This window comes from Diceros bicornis, chromosome 1, assembly GCF_020826845.1.
Source record: "Diceros bicornis minor isolate mBicDic1 chromosome 1, mDicBic1.mat.cur, whole genome shotgun sequence".
In the NCBI taxonomy this organism is placed as follows: domain Eukaryota; kingdom Metazoa; phylum Chordata; class Mammalia; order Perissodactyla; family Rhinocerotidae; genus Diceros; species Diceros bicornis.
In genome coordinates, this window is record NC_080740.1 from 89746509 (window position 1) to 89765441 (window position 18933).

An 18933-nucleotide genomic window follows, 5' to 3' on the forward strand; every position below is an offset into this window, starting at 1 on the left:
CTATTATACTCACGGTTACAATTTATTACAGGGAAAGGATACAGATTAAAATCAACTAGAGACACATAGGGCAGAGTCCTGAGTTCTAAGCACAAAGCTTCCAGACTCCTCTCTCATGGAATCAGGACATGTTACCCTCCTGGCATAGATGTATATAACAATATGCATGAAGTATTGCCAACTAGAGAAGTTTACCTCAGCTTCAGTGTTCAGAGTTTTCGTTGGGGCTTCATTACATAGGCATGATTGATTTGATTGATTGCCTGTGTGATTGAACTCAGTCTTCAGGTCAACTGATCCTGCATTAGCCTAAGTCACATGGTTGGTCTTTCTGGGTGGCCAGCCCCACCCTAAGATCCAGTAACAAGGATACTCCCATCAGATATGACATAGATTATCTCCCAGGAGCAGAAAGCAAAGACCAGACCTCTCTTTGGGTAAGGCCAAATTTTTTTACTACACTGGGACAAAATCCATTTTCAGGGGCGGAGTTAAGAAGGAAGGTTTTTTTTTTAAACTGAATATCGTCTGTCTGCCAGGAGTTATATTAGGATCTTTATGTATGTCATCTCATTAAATTTTCAAATTAACCCTAAGATATATTCTTCCTTCATTTTGCACATGAGGAAACTGAGGCTCATAAGTCAAGTAGCTTTTCTGAGTGGTGGAGCTGGGATTGAGACCTAAGTTTCTGTACTCCAAAGCCAAGCCCGCCATCAAACACCTCCATCGCACAGCTCTGGGAGCACTGTCTACAGTATATTCTCTGTGGATGGCTTTCCTTAGGCTTGTAGCAGTGATGGCCCTTGTATCCCAGCCACCCTGAATAACACATACTATCTGAGTAAAAGCAGTATGCTTGCTGCAGAAATGGAGCTTCCAGACAAGTTCCTTGGACTCCTCTACTATGTGTGAATTCTGGAGCCATCACCATGCATTGCCGCCCACCTTAGCAAGTCAAAGGTCTGTGAAGACACACTTCTCAGGTTACCTGTTTTGAAACAGCAAGCAGTGGTTGCCTCGTCTCTTCCTTTGAGTTGATTTGAGCATCACTGAAACTCTTACTCCTCTTTTTTCCTTCTCAGGCTGCTGTACAGGACAGATTAAATGAGCAAGAGGGTGTACCAAGTGTTTTCAACCCACCTCCATCCCGACCCCTGCAAGTTAATACAGCTGACCAGAGGATCTACAGCTATGTTGTCTCAAGACCACAAGCAAGGGCAAGTTACTTCATAGCTGGAATGTCCCCCTTTGTAATTTTATAAGTCCATTCACTTCATTATATTGATCTCTGTATGGTAGGAGCAGAAGAAATACTCAGAATGTAAACCTCTTTGCTAGACCTAGCTCCTTGGTAGATTTATTGGGTTTATCATTTTTCCTTGGTTCCTTAATAAATTGATATAGTAACTATCCATTTTTTTTTTCAGTCTTTGCTAGTTATTTGAAGAGTTTTCTGCACAGTAAGAAAACTGTTAAATGGTACACAGTAGTTATTATTTACATGTCTAAAATTGTTTGCTATATGTTTAATAGATCTTCCACTTTTAAGTTAGAATGTTTTCTGAGTTCTTTGTTGCTTCATTTTACTGAATTTTAAGCTACTTCTAGGGAAGTACTTGGAGTCTTTGTGGAGCTGTTGGCCATATCTTTGAAATTAGTCTTGAAGGGCTAGTAGCAAGGAGGTGATTCCGTTAAACTCAACAGGCACTAGAGAGTGCTCCGCTGTGCCTGGTATTTTGCTGTTGGGGATCCAGAGATGAATAAAGAGCCAGTCTAATCAGAGAAGTCAGATATGTGTGCTGATAATGAACTCCAGAGGACTTTTTGGAATTTCTCATTCTTATTCTTGGAGTTACACTCACCTCTTGTACTTGGACTTAGAATTCCAAAAAAGCACACTTCCTTTAACCTTGCAGCAGTTAGAATTGACTCCATCATCATACCTTTTTGTGGAGTACTGCATGACATTTTAACAATGGAGTTTCCACATAGTTATTTTGGGGTATTCTGAAGTAGAAGAACATAGATTCCTAGAGCAATTCTATGACCAAAGGAGTAGTTCTGTGTATGCCCAGTGTTTCCTCAGCTTGGTTTGGGCTTGGCTCAGTGTTTGGGACCCTAATGTCAGCCGCGGTCCTCCAGGGCTCCCTGGCCACGGACGCAGGGAGGGTCTCAGGCTAATACAATATGACACCTAAGAAATGCTTTGTAAACTGTAGAGCCCTGTATATATTTGCTAGTTAATAATAGCAGCAATAATCAACATTGTTAAAAAAAATAATTAGCATTATTACTAACGTTAGCAGCTATATGGGAATTTATAATTTATAATTGTGGTTGTCATTTATATACAAACGTCCAAGGTAGTAATAGTGGTTATCTTTCTTGCTATTTCTGTATACTTTATTTTAATGTGTAAATCTAAAAAGGAAAGAATGAACATTTATGGTTGTGATGGAAATCTTGCGGTTGATGCGCGCGCTCCGCTGCTGGCGGCCCGGGTTTGGATCCCGGGCGTGCACTGACGCACTGCTTCTCCGGCCATGCTGAGGCCGCGTCCCACATACAGCAACTAGAAGGACGTGCAGCTATGACATACAACTATCTACTGGGGCTTTGGGGGAAAAATAAATAAATAAATAAAATTATAAAAAATTATTAAAAAAGAAAGAAAACTTGCACTTGAATTTAAATAATATAAGTAGCTGCACAAAAAGTGTTGAAGCAGATTTAATACAAAAATTATGTGATAAAAAAAATATAGGGTTAGATGACATAGGATCAAAGGCAGTTAGTCTTTAAGAAGGATGAGGTGGCCCAGAAGAGGGGGCCTTATTGCAGAGGGAACACTCATGTGAAAGGACAAAAAAGAGTGAAAATCTGAAAGAGCCATTTTGTGAGGTATTAGGGATTGAGAGAATGCTGTCTAACCTTGTTTTTGGAATTTCAGGGGCTGCTTGGATGGGGTTATTACTTGATAATGCTTCCATTCCGATTTACCTATTGCACGATACTTGACATATTTAGGTACGTACCTTTGTGTTTATGTGTTAGTAGCAACAAGGTAGACTGGAGCTGAAACATAGACCAGAATAAGGTGTATGATTTAATCAGTTTTGACTTGCCAGTCTGTCATCAGATTTAATACTCTTCCTGGACAATCTTTTAATATAGTATGAAAATACTTTATATTGTTCAAACATAACAGATGTTGTGAAATGGAATTTACGGTAGTCTTCCCTGTCGTTTTCAAGAATCAGTCTACCTACATTTATCGTTTTCCTCCCTCCTCCCACCATGTTTGTCACCCCTACATTCCCGAGTTAATCTTGACACCCTTTCCTTTCTAACCACCATTGTCTACTAGCTTCATACTCCTTTTAACTTTTACCCTAAACTATCTAACTTCATCTGACTACTCATAATCCCAACAAATTCTCTTGCTCTGAGATTACCCACTTTTCTCTAGATTCCTCCCACAACAGTTTCACCTCTCAAGACACTCCTTCTGTACATTTCCTTCTGTCCTGGCAACCTACAGGTTGCTGACACTGGAACCCCCTTGCTTCACGAAACCTTCACCTTTCTTCTTGCTTCCCGCATGTACCATTCAGAGAGTTCAGCACTGGAAGCTACAGAGAGGCGAGGGCTGGCAAATGTCAAGGGGGCCTGAGTTGCTGGCACTTCGGGCTTGGGGTGTCTGGTCTAGAGCCAAGTAGTAAGTGAACCGCTGTCTAGGCTTCATGAGGAACTAAAATGTTTGTGGGCATCCAGGCCGACAGATGGAGCTAGAACATGTGGTATGGGCCTTGTGTATAGGGCACCCTGTACCTCCCTGCAAATATGGGATAGCCTTTGCCTTGCTCTAGGGAGCAGAGGCGAGAGGTGAGGACCCCGCAGATGCAGAAGTGCAAGGGTCAGGACAATACTTCCACCTTGGCCACTTGGTGTTTTATGAGACTGCCTGCTCAATGGCTTCCTTGCTTTAGCAAAGTTCTGAGGAGTCACCAGTTAACCAGTTAGTACTCTTTCCATCCCTGTTTTACTTAAGAATGGGCACATAAAAATCTTTAAAATCATAATGAAGACTGAGTTGACATCTTTATTTTTTTAAAAAGCTGATTGTCCTAAATTATGTAGGCCATAGGAATATATTGTAATGAGACAAAAAAAAGTTAAAGCCTTTATGCATTCATTCATCAAAATTTGAAAACTGAAAGAGTAATTAAGATAATCCTAAAATACTTAATTTCAGAGAAAGTTATCAAAACATCAACCTTTTAAAGGATTTCTAACCACTCCCCCACATACACAGCTTCTTCCCTTTGTTTTTAATTTGCTCTGGAATGTTTGTGTCAATGAATTTGATTTGATTACTCAGGAGAAATTCCAAGTGAAGTTGTATACACATGGGGAATTTGTTGAGGGGATAAGGAATTGGCTCAAGATTTGGTAAGGAAAGTGTCATAGTTCAGTCACCTTTTCTGTGCTGAGAATTCCTCAAGTATATGAATATTGTTTGCTTTCCTTGGGAAAAAAAGTATGCATGGCCTATGTTACTAGTTTTAATGCAACTGTATCATCCAAACAACTTGTGTACTGTTATGTAGCACATTGACTTATCAAGCCTCTGCCCCGTTGCCTTCCATAGAAACCCAAAGGATAAATAAATGATGCTATACAAATATGTTAAGATGGGCTCTTTAAAAACAGATGTGTGTGGTACCATCCTTAACCTTACAGTAGCTGCCAGGTCTCCAAATCTACCACTGTATTCTAGATCACTTTTATAACTTCCTCCATGATGCCATCAACCATAAATCATCAAGCAGAATTTACTTGCCCCTTTGAAGAGCAAGTAAATCCTGACTGCAAGTTCAAGTTTGAAGTTCCTGTTCATAATTTGAATAGCTTGGGAGTATGCACTAAAAATTCAAACTCCCAGGAGAACAGAAAGGAGAGAGAGAGGCAAGTAGGACAACCAGAAGGAGACAGAGCCCTGTTCAAGAGCAGGGCTGTCCAATGGAACTTTCTGTGATGATGAAACGTTCTGCATCTGCACTGTCCAGTGTGGAAGCCACTAACCACGTGTGGCTTTTGAGCACTTAATGTGGCTAGAGTGACTGAGGAACTGAATTTTTTATTGTATTTCATTTAATTAATTTTAATTTAAGTTTAGATAGCCACATATGGCTAATGGCTGCTGTGTTAGTGCTGCTCTAGAGTGTCTGGGGGCTCAGCCCGACTCGTGATCTTTTTGGATACTCTGTCTTCCTCTCCCCATTTTTCTAGCCCTAAATTTTTCTGCAAAAAGCACTCAGAATTTGTTTAGACCAGTGTTGGAATTTATAATCCTAGTAGTTTGCATTCTTCTTGAACAGGCAACGGAACAATACTTGCTGCTTTGCAGCTTTTGAGCCAGACTGTACTCTTAGGCTTGACGATCCATTCACAGACCATTCCCCTCCCTTTGCTGCCATGCCTCTGGCTCCATTATAGGAATCTTTACAAACTGGCCCACTCCATATGCACTACAGTAAGCCGATTCATGTGATATTTATTCCTTCCTCCCCAGGTTTGCGCTTCGTTTTATACGGCCTGACCCTCGCAGCCGGGTCACTGACCCCGTTGGGGACATTGTTTCATTTATGCACTCTTTTGAAGAGAAATATGGGAGGGCACACCCTGTCTTCTACCAGGGAACGTACAGCCAGGTCAGTGCCACAAACCATGTAGATGCCAATTTATTGATATGATTCTATCGACAAAGGAAAGCATAGTCCACCACTGATCATGTTATTCTTTTACTCAGAACCTTAAATAGCTGTTCACTGGTTACAGGGAAAAAGACCAAACCTTTTAGCTGGGCCCTCCTTGATCTAATCCCAATCTCCTTTTGAGGTCTTTCTTGCATAACTTGTTTCCCCATCCCTAGGTTCCAGGTAAACCATTCCCTGAACATACTCTGTACTTTCCCACCTCTGTGCCTTTGCTTTTGCTGTTCCTTCCACCTGGAATGCCTTCCTCACATTTTTGCTAATTGGAACCTTGCCCATCCTTCAACCAGCTCACGTCACTCCCTTCTTATACCCTTGCCTGACTGTTGTGCCCTACCTTGCAATCTAAAATAGTAATCTTTCCTTTTTTGCTCTCATAGCTTTTTTTTAAAACTTGTAGCAATTTCACATTTTTTCTTATATTTTAGTTATTTGTGTTTATGGCTTATCTCCTATACCAGACTATAAGCCCCTCAAAGGCAAAGCCTAAGTCTTCTTTGATCCCTCATAGAATTGAATAAGGGCATAGACCATAGGCTCAAGGCAGCACATCTCATTCAACCCAAGCCACACAGACGTTTGACTGTTACCTCTCAGGAGGCAAAAAATTAAGACTTCTGTGGGTGTTAGGCATATCCCTAGTTTCCCAGAGAAAAATTAGAAATAACACTGAGGGCATAAGTAAAAGGGTGATTCTGCAGCCTCCAGGATTTCTGAATCTATCTGGAGAAAGAGTAAAATACTTACTCTTCCTTCCTGCTTTGGTTCTCCCACATCTGCTTTTTCTCTTAGTTGGTCTTCTCACTGGCTGCTCCCACCCCCCTTAGCAAGCATTAAGCACCTACTAGATGCCAGGCACTGTGCTCAGTGCTCAAGATACACACGTGAATGAAGTGGGCACTCGCATGCACCCTCTCTGCTATGATCCTGAGGGTAGACCACCATTGGTCATTCAGGAAATCTTAATTGAACTGTCACGTGCTCGGGATTATGCAAATGCAAAAGCACACACAGGAATCTTGAATATCAGCCTTGTCTTTGAAGATCTTTTAAACCCCATGCTCTTTAGACTGCCTCTGGGTCCCATAGTCCCTCATCCCTGGGTACGTGGCCGGGGATTGGGCTCATCTTGGCAGTATTTTTTATTTACAGGGATGTCATAGCTGTAAAGTGGCAAAATTCTCACCTCCCTTTTCACGAGGTCAGATTCTCCTGTTTTATCTTCCTTTAGGCTGTGGGAACAGCTGAGTTTTCTGTGATTTGTCAGGGACCGTTATTTGTCGGCCTGTCTACTCTCATGTACCTGATACAATTTAGATCCTAACAACACTAAAACCTTTTCATTAAAGCTTATTAGCATGGACTTTCTATAGGGAGAAAAATGCAAGGGGTGTGAAGGTAGGAGGCCGGGGATCTGATTTCCTGCTCACCTTTCTTTCCTCATTTCTCCTTGGTTCCTCAATACGTAGCTGTATCCATTAGGACCCTTAGGCTACTTAAAAGCTCAGGGCACAGTCATCATAATAATTAATGATTTTCTGTTTCCCACAGGCACTTAACGATGCCAAGCGGGAACTTCGCTTTCTTTTGGTTTATCTTCATGGAGATGATCACCAGGACTCTGATGAATTCTGTCGGTAAGTGCATTGGTCGTTTTCTTCCTCTTTTCTTTTTAATTTTATTTATTTATTTTTCCCCCAAAGCCCCAGTAGATAGTTGTATGTCATAGCTGCACATCCTTCTAGTTGTTGTATGTGGGACGCGGCCTCGGCATGGCCAGACAAGTGGTGCATCGGTGCGCGCCCGGGATCTGAACCCGGGCCACCAGCAGAGGAGTGCGGGCACTTAACCGCTAAGCCACGGGGCTGGCCCCTCTTCCTCTTTTCTGACCTTATCTGCTGATAGTTTGTAGTAAGCAAGTTCTTCTCATGTCTTTTTCATCCCTCCACAGCAACACACTCTGTGCACCTGAAGTTATTTCACTAATAAACACTAGGATGCTCTTCTGGGCGTGCTCCACAAACAAACCTGAGGGATACAGGGGTAAGTTGTGTTTCTTTTGCCTCCTTGAGATTGTTGGGATATCTTTGAATAATCTGGAAAGACACACCATTTATTGCGTGATTATTCTGTGATAGACACAATGCTAACTGCTATTTATAATTATCTCATTTAATTCTCTCAGCAGTCCTGAGAGGTGGGGGTTATATTACCTCTACTTTATGGTTTAGGAAACAGGCTCAGAGAGTTTAAGCCACTAGGCAAAGATCACACAGTTAGCAAGTTTTGGAGCAAGCTCTGGTCTGTCAGACTCTAGCCCATTCTTTACAGTTAATAATTGCCAGAGCCTGTTTTATTTTTAAAAACACCCAGACCTGGCCAGCATCTTGCCTTTAATCTTAATGAGCTTTTTTACTCAAGAGTTTATTCTCATTATCAGCAATTTTAACAGAGCTTCTTACATAATGAGATAGTTGTTCTTGAGTGCCTTGAGTGCTGACAGAGATTCAGAAAGTTCAGATCTTTGCTGACGATAACTCTTAACTGGAGGTAAGTATTTTTAGGAGTCACTATAAGGTATAAAGGCATCTAGTGAAGAAAAATGTCATACTTTGCAGCTATTTCTGTTCAGCAACTTCTGAGTATACACTAGCATACCAGTCCCTGTGCTGGATCCTGAGAACAAAGATGTGCAGATGTTTTGCCTGCATCGTGGAATCTGAATCTTTACTTCTAATTGGTTTTTAAATACCTGATAAGTTCCTGCAGCATCCGTTATGCCATTCTAATATGGCTTTGAGGGTGGGGGGTGGTTGATAGGATATTTTTTATAGAAGCTTATAAAAATTTCTTCTTTCAAACCCTAAGGAAAACAGGTAAAACTCTCATAGTAAAAATCTTGGTTATTTGGAAGACCAACTTTCTCAACTCCTTTGGAACAGAAAAGCTAGGCTTTTTGGAGGGGAGGGAAAAAAAGACATAGGAAAAGGTGTGAGGAAGGGCTTGGATAAGAAGAAGAAAAGACAGAAGAAGATGATGGTGGAGGTCATCACCAGTAGCATAATGCTGAGACTTGCAGCCTTGCCCCCTTTAGGCCTGACCCCTGACATAGGGAAAAATCATGCTAAGCAATGGCCAGTCTTTATAGACCCTTTTCCTACCGTCAAATAGACATTGTCCTTGAACTCCACAGCCTTCCGCAGCATCATGTCAACCACACCCCACCAGAAAAGGCTATCCTACTTTAATCAAATTACCTGGGAATAGGGACACAAACACATAACAACAACAACAAAAATATTAAGAAACTAGGAGGAAGAAAAGGCCGGCAGAAAGTAAATGACACCTCCCTTCTTTCCCAACTGAGACTAAAGCAGTTCTCTCTTGCTTGTTGTGGAAAGTCGAAGAGTTGATCTGTTTCATCCCTAAGTCCTGCCCTTGATCTGTTGGGTCTTCTTTCTGTTAGTCTCGCAGGCTTTACGAGAGAACACCTATCCATTCCTGGCCATGATTATGCTGAAGGATCGGAGGATGACTGTGGTGGGACGGCTAGAAGGCCTCATTCAACCTGATGACCTCATTAACCAGCTGACGTTTATCATGGATGCAAACCAGACTTACCTGATGTCAGAACGTCTAGAAAGGTACAGGGCAATTCTTCTCTGGAACCCAGAGAGAGACCAGCTGTAGATTTGGGTGGCTGACCCAGGGCTCCACAAATCCTGACTTTTTCTCTGTCTTAGGCAACTTTAAAAGCCGTCTCCATTTAGTGTTAAAATATTTATATACTTTGACCTAAATAACTCTTCATTAGATCATCTGTTCTTGGAGATGTGATTCAAAATAAAAATAGGGTTCTATGCTCAAGAATGTATATTGTGTTGGTTAGAATAGCTGAATGTGATAACTTAAATGTAAAAAACGAGGAATGGTTATCACTCCTCTCCCCATTACATAAGCCAGCTCTGGTGGTTTAGTGGTTAAGACTTGGCGCTCTCACCTTTGCAGTCCAGGTTCATTTCTTAGTCAGGGAACCACACCACCCGTCTGTCGGTTGTTATACTGCGGTGGCTGCGTGTTGCTTTGATGCTGAAAGCTGTACCACTGGTTCTTCAAATACCGGTGGGGTCACCCATAGCGGACAGGTTTCAACAGAGCTTCCAGACTAAGACAGACTAGGAAGAAGGATCTGGCCACCCACTTCCAAAAGACTTGGCCATGAAAACCTTATGAATAGCAGTGGAGTATTGTCTGATACAGCACTGGAAGGTGAGAGGATGGTGCAAAAAGACTGGGCAGGGTTCCCCTCTGCTGTTACACAGGGTCACTAGGAGTCAGAATCAACTCACCGGTACTAGCAACACCATTACGTAAGTAATGTACAATAATTGTAGATTTGGAAAACACAGAAAAGCGCAAAGAAGAAATTTATAAACCATGTGTAATCCTACCACCACTTTTAACCACTTTTTAACATTCTGGTATATTTTCTTTTAGTGTTACAGACACACACATGCACACACACTCTCCTATATACATACATAATTTTTTTTTTTTTAACGCTATTTTACTTGAACGTTGACATTAGGGGGCCAGCCCGGTGGCACAAGCGGTTAAGTGCTCGCACTCCGCTGCGGCGGCCCGGAGTTCGCCGGTTCGGATCCCGGGCGTGCATCGATGCACCACTTGTTGAACCATGCTGTGGCAGCATCCCATATAAAGCAGAGGAAGATGGCATGGATGTTAGCCCAGGGCCAATCTTCCTCAGCAAAAAAAGAGGAGGATTGGCATCAGATATTAGCTCAGGGCCGATCTTCCTCACAAAAAAAATAAAAATAAATAAAGTCGACATTAAATGGTGTCAGAAAGTGGGATCCAAAGGAGGTGACCCTGGTTGAGAGACAGTGACCCCCAAAATCACGTGAGGTACCTGCAATGAGCCCCTTGTGCTCATAGCTTCCGTGAGTTGCTGCTTACTTTCAGTTGGTAATTCTCCTCTCAGATTCTGAGCTCTACTCTCCTTGCATTTTGAGCTCTCTGACTTTATTTGGGATCATGAAAGGCTTTGTCCTTTCTGGTTCAAGGCTTCATTCTTGGTGAGTACTCGGTTATTTTCATTTTGGAAGTGCGCTGAAACTTTGGTAAGGTTCCTTTTGGAATTGGACTGGCTAAGAATTTTCTTTTGTTCTTAGGAAAATTTGAGAAGTGGGATCCCAGTCATCTAAATGCTCTAGGGGCAGCCCTCCTTCAGGGACCCTGGCTGGTTTTCTGTTTAAAAACTCTGATCCCTCCTCATGCACGTCTTTAACTAAATGGACTGATTTCATAAAAAATGACTTAAAACACCGATGGCCATTATGGGGGATTTTTGATCTCCCCACACTTGTTTTCTCAGAACTAAATTAGAAAGCTACGGCTCTAAAATCAATCAGACTGAATGGGATGCCTATTTTAACTGGTACCTTGAGGCCTCCAAGCATATTTAGGACTCTAAAATTGCCTCTCTGCAAAACACCATGTCTAAATTAACCGAGATAACCAACTAAAGGAAAACAAAATGGCTTGGAAGCCTCTTGTCCCCCCTCCTTTGTCTCCAGCTCCACCCCCATGCCATCTACTCTGTTCCCTAGACTGAAGCTAAATTGCAAGCCATATTTGAGGGTTTTCCTAAGGCAACCGAAGACCCCCATCAATTTGCTGATGAATTTAACATAGTTATTCAGACTTCCCAGCCAGGGTTTTCAGATTTATCTCAGCTAATCCACATGCTTGTTGGTGAAGGTCAGGCCCAACATTGGGTTTGAAACTGGCCCAATGGGAACATCCTGAAAGGGATTTAGAAAAATGAACCTCTAACTTTTGGAAAGATGCTAGAACACTCGCTGGAAGTCTCCACCGAGCAATCACAGTAGGTTTTCCCAAGCCTGTTGATGGGAACAAATACATACATAATTTTTTGGAGAGAAAATAGGAATTACACCAAAACGTTAGTATTTTCTCTTTGGTTAGTAGAACTCTGAATAAGATGTTTCTACATTTTTCAAATCTTCTAAGATGTGTATATGTGAGTTTTTGATTTTAGGAAAGCAACATATACAAAAATACAGTAACCCAAAAGGATATTTACCTGTAAAATAAGATCTTTTTTATCATTTTTTATTTATTTATTTATTTTTCCCCCAAAGCCCCAGTAGATAGTTGTATGTCATAGCTGCAAGTCCTTCTAGTTGCTGTATGTGGGACGCGACCTCAGCATGGCTGGAGAAGTGGTGCGTCGGTGCACGCCCGGGATCCGAACCCGGGCCACCAGCAGCAGAGCGCGCGCACTTCACCGCTAAGCCATGGGGCCGGCCCTATAAAATAAGATCTTGATGATCGTGTTATATCAATAGTATCATGTTACTTTTGGTAGAATTGGGGAAAAAGATAGGTTTCTTTGAAAAGTTAAAAGAGGAAGGAAAAGCTTGCCATTTCTTTTTCTGCCAAATTAAACTAGGAAAAGAGACGACTTACTCAGATTCTGCCATGCTCTGCTTTGTAATCCCTTATGGTGGTGTGAAATAGTCATTTACCAAGATTGTCAACTTTTTTATCCTCCCGAAAATTTCAATATAAGAAAACACAGAGCTTTGTAAGATTGCTTTATTCCTTTTATGCTTCTGATCTGTCTGCAGGGAAGAACGAAACCAGACCCAGGTGCTGAGACAACAGCAGGATGAGGCCTACTTGGCCTCTCTCAGGGCTGACCAGGAGAAAGAAAGAAGGAAACGGGAGGAGAGGGAGCGGAAGCGGCGGAAGGAGGAGGAGGTGCAACAGCAGAAGTTGGCAGAGGAGAGGCGGCGGCGGGTAAGAGCCTGTCTTTACTCCTGTGATTCCCAAGCTGGTCTCTTCTTTTTTTTGGAAGATTGGCCCTGAGCTAACATCTGTTGCTGGTCTTCCTCTTTTTTTTTCTTTTTTCTCCCCAAAGCCGCAGTATATAGTTGTATATCCTAGTTGTAGGTCCTTCCGGTTCCTCTGTGTGGGACACCACCTCAGCATGGCTTGATGAGCAGTGTGTAGGTCCGAGCCCAGGATCTGAACCCTCGAACCCCAGGCCGCCGAAGGGGAACGTGTGAACCTACCCGCTACGCCACTGGGCCGGCCCCACAAGCTGGTCTCTTCTTAAATGTGAAAGGAAATAACTAGAAGATGATGGGATTATGGGTGGTTTAAATTCTCCTTGCCATTTTTATATTTACGACATTTTCACAAAAAATATTTTAAAATTAAAAGTTTGTTAAATACAGGGGCCGGCTCCGTGGCTTAGTGCTTAAGTGTGCGCGCTCCACTACTGGCAGCCCGGGTTTGGATCCCGGGCGCGCACCAACACACCGTTTCTCCGGCCATGCTGAGGCCACGTCCCACATACAGCAACTAGACAGCTGTGCAGCTATGACATACAACTATCTACTGGTGCTTTAGGGGAAGAAAAAAGGAGGAGGATTGGCAATAGATGTTAGCTCAGAGCCAGTCTTCCTCAGCAAAAAGAGGAGGATTAGCATGGATGTTAGCTCAGGGCTGATCTTCCTCAAAAAAAAAAAATAAATAAATAATAAATAAAACAAATACAACAGTGAATAAAAGGCGAAACAGGTCTGTTCCATGAAAAGTAAATAGAAATAGATAATAAGCAGTTCAAAATGCTGTTAATTCACAGCAGTGGGGTTTTTTTTGTTTTTTTTGTGAGGAAGATTGGCCCTGAGCTAACATCTGCCAATCCTCCCCTCTTTGCTGATGAAGACTGACCATGGGCTAACATCCATGCCCATCTTCCTCCACTTTGTATGGGACTCCGCCACAACATGGCTTGCCAAACGGTGCGTTGGTGCACGCCTGGGATCTGAACTGGTGAACCCCGGGCCGCCGCAATGGAGCGCGCACACTTAACCGTTTGCACCACTGGGCTGGCCCCCACAGCAGTGGTTTTTAAGTATTCATTCTTAGCATTGTTAGTTGATTTGGCATTTCATTCATGATCTTGTTTCTTCGTTTATTACCACTTGATTATAGCCAGTGTCTTTTTAGTCATTCCCTTTTTTTTGGACAGCTAAATACCTTAATGTAGTCAGTAAATGATACATATGATGCAATAGTACTTTGAATTAGGGTGTTTCTGACTCTTGCCAAGCAGTTTTCTTTATGGTAATGGCGCTAATTTTTCTTGTGACTGCACAGTGAGCCTACGTGCTGATGGTGTTTTCTTGTTTCCTATTTCCCTGTCGGAGCCTTAGCTTCACCTCTGCTTTGTGTCTCTACAGAATTTACAGGAGGAAAAGGAAAGAAAGTTGGAGTGTCTGCCCCCGGAGCCTTCCCCTGATGACCCTGAAAGTGTCAAGATCATTTTTAAATTACCCAATGATTCTCGAGTAGAGAGACGATTCCACTTTTCACAGTCTCTAACAGTAAGGACCACCTGAGTTGTATGTAGAGTCTGGGCTCCAGGTTTGGAAGCTTTTAAGGCCTCTTGAGTGTTGGTGGTGTATCTGCTGCTCTGATAAGCAGGGGCAGAGTGGGGAGGGGCAGAGACAGAAAGAGAGAAGAGTGCAGTGAACTGTGAGGTTCCTTCAGTTCTAGCTGCCAGCTCAGAGCAGTTACTAAGGTTGTCTTTCATCATGTTTGAGCTCTGCTGGAAAACAAGGTACCTTACCAAGAAGTCCCATAAAAGACTTGTGTATTTGAGGTGGGAGACTCGTCCATGCTGCTCGGCTTGCACTGGCTTCTGAATCCCACCAGAACCCCTTGCTCTGTAGAGAACGCACTGTCTCCGCTGACCTAGAAGCACTGGAATTACACATCTGAATATAAGTGCACGTGTGGATTGCATGCAGTTGTCACTTTCATTTTCCACCCGTTTAGCCCGTAAGAAGCCCCACTTTGTGGGGCTACCGTGTATATTTGGTGCCTGTAGGTAAATAGTGTTTGTCATTCCATAAGGAAGTAGTTAAAAGCAGAGACTCTTCGAGTCTCACAGGATGAGGATCAGATTCTCATTCTTCCAGGGTTAATAGATGTGTTTTCTTGGTCAGTTTACTTAATTGACTTAATTTCTTCATCCGTAATAGGAGTATAACAACAGGCACTCTCTATTAGGATTGTTGTTAGGATTAAATTCATATGTAACGTGCTGAACATTGTGCCTGGTTCGTAGTAAACACTCAAGTGCTAACTAATATTTTTGGTATTTATAACTAAAAGGAAGTTTCTGTTTCTATTAAGAGTTGATATGTTGCCTTTCCAAATTTACAACTGTAGCTGATTCTGCCATTTCCCTGATCACTTGAAATAGTCGAGAGTAAACTGCGTAATAGAAATGAGGATGCACTGTAATCAGTTGAGGCTAGTGCAGATGAGGGTAGCACATTGATTACTTTTGCTTTTTTAACTGAAGAACACTGGACAAGTTACAGAATCTTGTACGTGGCCTCAGGTTAATCCTGTCTGTAAAATGGAAATATAATCTGCCATGTGGTAACTAAACTGAAGATCTGTCATGCACTGTGCTAGGCACTCTAGGGGTTATACAGATGAGTGAGACATGGTTCTGGAATTCATGGAGCTTACTGGCTAGTAGGGAATGTGAGACTCAAAGAGCTAATACAGAGTAAAAAGTTGTGAGGCATCCTGGCAAGAGAGAAGCAAATAGCTTTCTCCTTTTATTTGTTTATCTCATTTATGCATTTAGTTTATTTTTTTGTGTGTGAGGAAGATCACCCCTGAGCTAACATCCGATGCCAATCCTCCTTTTTTTTTTTGCTGAGGAAGATTGACCCTGAGCTAACATCTGTGCCCATCTTCCTCTACTTTATATAGGACGCCGCCACAGCATGGCTTGACAAACGGTGCGTTGGTGCGCGCCCGGGATCCGAACCTGTGAACCCCGGGCCACCGAAGTGGAGCGCGCGCACTTAACCGCTTGCACCACCCGGCCAGCCCCTATGCATTTATTTATATTGGGGAAAGGTGTTCACATCTCTGACTTTGGATTCTTAAATTGGGAGAACACAGATGAGCCTCACACAGGACCTACCATGTTAGTAGGTGGTGGCTAAATGTCCATTCCCTTCCTCTGGTGTGTTTCCTATTTGCTGGTTTATGTAGGGATTTGAGCTTGCAACCGTGTTCACTAATGGTTTTGCTGTAGTACAGCTGAGCTTTATGGAGCTTCTGCTCCCCAAACTCTCATTATGTGTGTGAAAAACCTAACCAAAATTTACTCTCTTTAGAGTTTTGGAGGAAAATCTATTAGAATTGTGGAACAGAATAGGCTTGTGGCCAAAGGGGAACCAATCCATTTATTATTAACTATTTAATCCTTGAAGACTCTTAAATAGGTGCTCACTAAAAGTTACTTAAAAAACACACTTAGGGGCCGACCCCATGGCTTAGTGGTTAAGTGCGTGCGCACCGCTACTGGCGGCCTGGGTTTGGATCCCGGGCACACGCTGACGCACTGCTTCTCTGGCCATGCTGAGGCCGCGTCCCACCTACAGCAACTAGAAGGATTTGCAGCTATGGCGTACAACTATCTACTGGGGCTTTGGGGCGGGGGGGAAAGGAGGAAGATTGGCAATAGACGTTAGCTCAGAGCCGGTCTTCCTCAGCAAAAAGAGTAGGATTAGCATGGATGTTAGCTCAGGGCTGATCTTCCTCACAAAAAAAAAAACACACACACACACACTTAGACCGAGAGAAATACTTGGTTGTAAATGGGGATGAGGCTCAGAGAGGGGAAAGAAGTGTGAAGGAAGAGAAGTGTACTGGCAGTGCTGGCCTTTAATTTCACCTTTAGAGAGTTAATAACATATAACTGAATAATGATTTAAAGTTGTTTAGTGCTCTTGCAGACTTTGTCATCTTCTTTGAGCTCTGCCCTTCATAAATAATCTCAAAGAGTGAATGGTCAGTGAAATATTTAGTTGTGCACATGATGCTCAGCTCTTGATAGTAGTAAAATGCTAAAATAGAAAGGATAAACTATGGAAAAATCTCCAGGTCCCATGAATGGGCAGAAAAGTGGCAGCTGACTGTCTCTTAAGTGAATGCATATTAGAGAGACTCCAAATTATACTCAGTCAAGAACTCATTTTTCTATCCAATTATGAACCAAAGGGACCTCTGGAGGTGATGTCGTAGGATTAGCCCATTGTCGGTGGTAAACCAAAAATGCCAGTTTTGTACCAATGTTGAGTATTTTCAAGCAATGATTGAAAAGTAAACAAAATGTTAGTTCACCCTTATCTAAAACCCACGTTGGGTTCATATCAAGAATACTTGGTGCAAATCTAATTGATGCCTCTCAAGGAAAAAAAGGAGAGTGAATGTTAATGGAAAAAGAGAGAAAGGAACTGAAAATGATTGAGGTTGATAGACTAAAATATGAAAACTTTATAAAATCGTGAATGGATTAGATAAGAACATAGATTGACTCCTTGAATTCTGGAGTTATCGCCCCCTAACAGCTCTAAAGAGGTAAGTTGAAGACAAATGAAGAAAGGACTACTTCACACAGAAGAGAATAAACAGAGGAGAGGTAACAAAATGAAAATAGATTCCCTCAAAAAATAAGGGTAACTTGAATGGTGTTTCCTAATCTTTGGGATTGACCTGAAAGAGGTTAGCTACACCCTTCACGACACATCCCTTAGACTCTTCATCAGAAACAGAATGCTAGATGAAGAGGGCCATTGAGCAGATCCAGTGTGCCTGTTATTAATGTGTAACATTAAGAGACAGGGAAAGATATAGGTGGCCTATTCCACAGGTATCTCACATTTTAAGTTTTAGCAATGTGAGTTTTTCTGATGTTGCCTTACTTCTTATTAGGAATTTATGTGAACCTTGTCAGAGCCAGAGCAGGGTGAGGGGGGCATTCCCACAGAGGAGAGGCCTACAGAGAGGGTGTCAGATCTTGATCAAGTTACGGAGAGTGTCTACTTGTGGGGGCTGCCCAGTGCAGAGAAGTCAGAGCCCAAGCGGCATGGGGTTGGGTAGGGTGTTAAAGCCAGAGCCTGAGGAGGAGGGGGGAATGAACTCATGGTTTTATTGTGCATATACATACTTATATATGTATAGAAATATAGATGTAGATGTGTATGGGTATGTACACATACTCTAGTTTTCTCCACAGAGAATGCTTGGAAGCAGCAACACCCTAATAGCAATGAACATACCTAGTACCTAGAGAGTCACTTTTAATTACTGTTGTCCTGTAAGAAGAACCGGGGCTCCTTGGAGAAATGGCTGATTCCAGGGCTGGGGCAGAGAAAACACAAGATCAGCCTGAAACACCTTGTGCGAGAAAGCAAGGAATTATTCAAAGAACGATGGGGACATGTCAGAAAGACACAGAAGCCAGCCTGAATGGGCTCCTTCTGACACCATCTGGAACAGTTTGAACATTAAAATAAATAATGATTGTAACATTATAAGCTATTGAATAAAATAGGAAATCATGACTCTGTATAAATATAAATAAATAAATTGGAATTTTGAGGAACATCCTGTCTCCATAGTTTCAGAGTCCCTCCGCACAAAATACTCTTTAATTACAAAGTGGAAAAGAATAACTTAACAGTGGAGAGGCCTGGCAGTCACCACCTTAGTCAGGCGATCAAAGTGAACATTATAGGTAATTGAACAAAGGGAAATTGTACTCCACCTGAGTAGGGTGCATTGAGTAGAATGCAGCATCATTTCTGTACTACTCCTGCCAAAGACGCATAACTGGAATCTAATCTTGAGTAAACATCAGACAAATCGAGAGACATTGTAAATGATAACTGTCCAGTAATCTTTAGAAGTGTCAAGGTCATGAAAGTCAAGGAAAGATTGAGGATTTGTTCCAGGCTAAAGGAGGAGGCTTAGGAGACATGGCAATGCAACACACGATTCTAAACTGGATCCTTTTGCTATAAAAGGCAACTGGCAAAACTTGAATGGGGCCTGAATAATAATTTAATATATATTATCATACTACAGTAATAACATATCAGTTAAATCTTCTGATTTTGAGGGCTGTCTTATGGGTTATGCAGGAGATCATCCTGTCTGTAAGACATATGCAAGTGTTCTGGGGTGATAGGACATCAGGTCAGCAGCTCACTCTCAACTGATT

General features: G+C 42.2%; 1 protein-coding gene across 2 annotated transcripts in view; it reads left to right on the forward strand.

The window, feature by feature from the left end:
• FAF2 (Fas associated factor family member 2) overlaps window positions 1-18933 on the forward strand; it is a 69720-nt gene that overhangs the window by 49587 nt on the left and 1200 nt on the right. For both annotated transcript variants that reach the window (XM_058546342.1, XM_058546348.1), the window contains exons 3-10: window positions 1086-1220; window positions 2954-3030; window positions 5579-5717; window positions 7332-7417; window positions 7732-7823; window positions 9247-9424; window positions 12455-12626; window positions 14078-14221. In XM_058546342.1, the coding sequence (XP_058402325.1) occupies window positions 1086-1220; window positions 2954-3030; window positions 5579-5717; window positions 7332-7417; window positions 7732-7823; window positions 9247-9424; window positions 12455-12626; window positions 14078-14221 (1023 nt within the window). The remainder of the gene's footprint in view (window positions 1-1085; window positions 1221-2953; window positions 3031-5578; window positions 5718-7331; window positions 7418-7731; window positions 7824-9246; window positions 9425-12454; window positions 12627-14077; window positions 14222-18933) is intronic.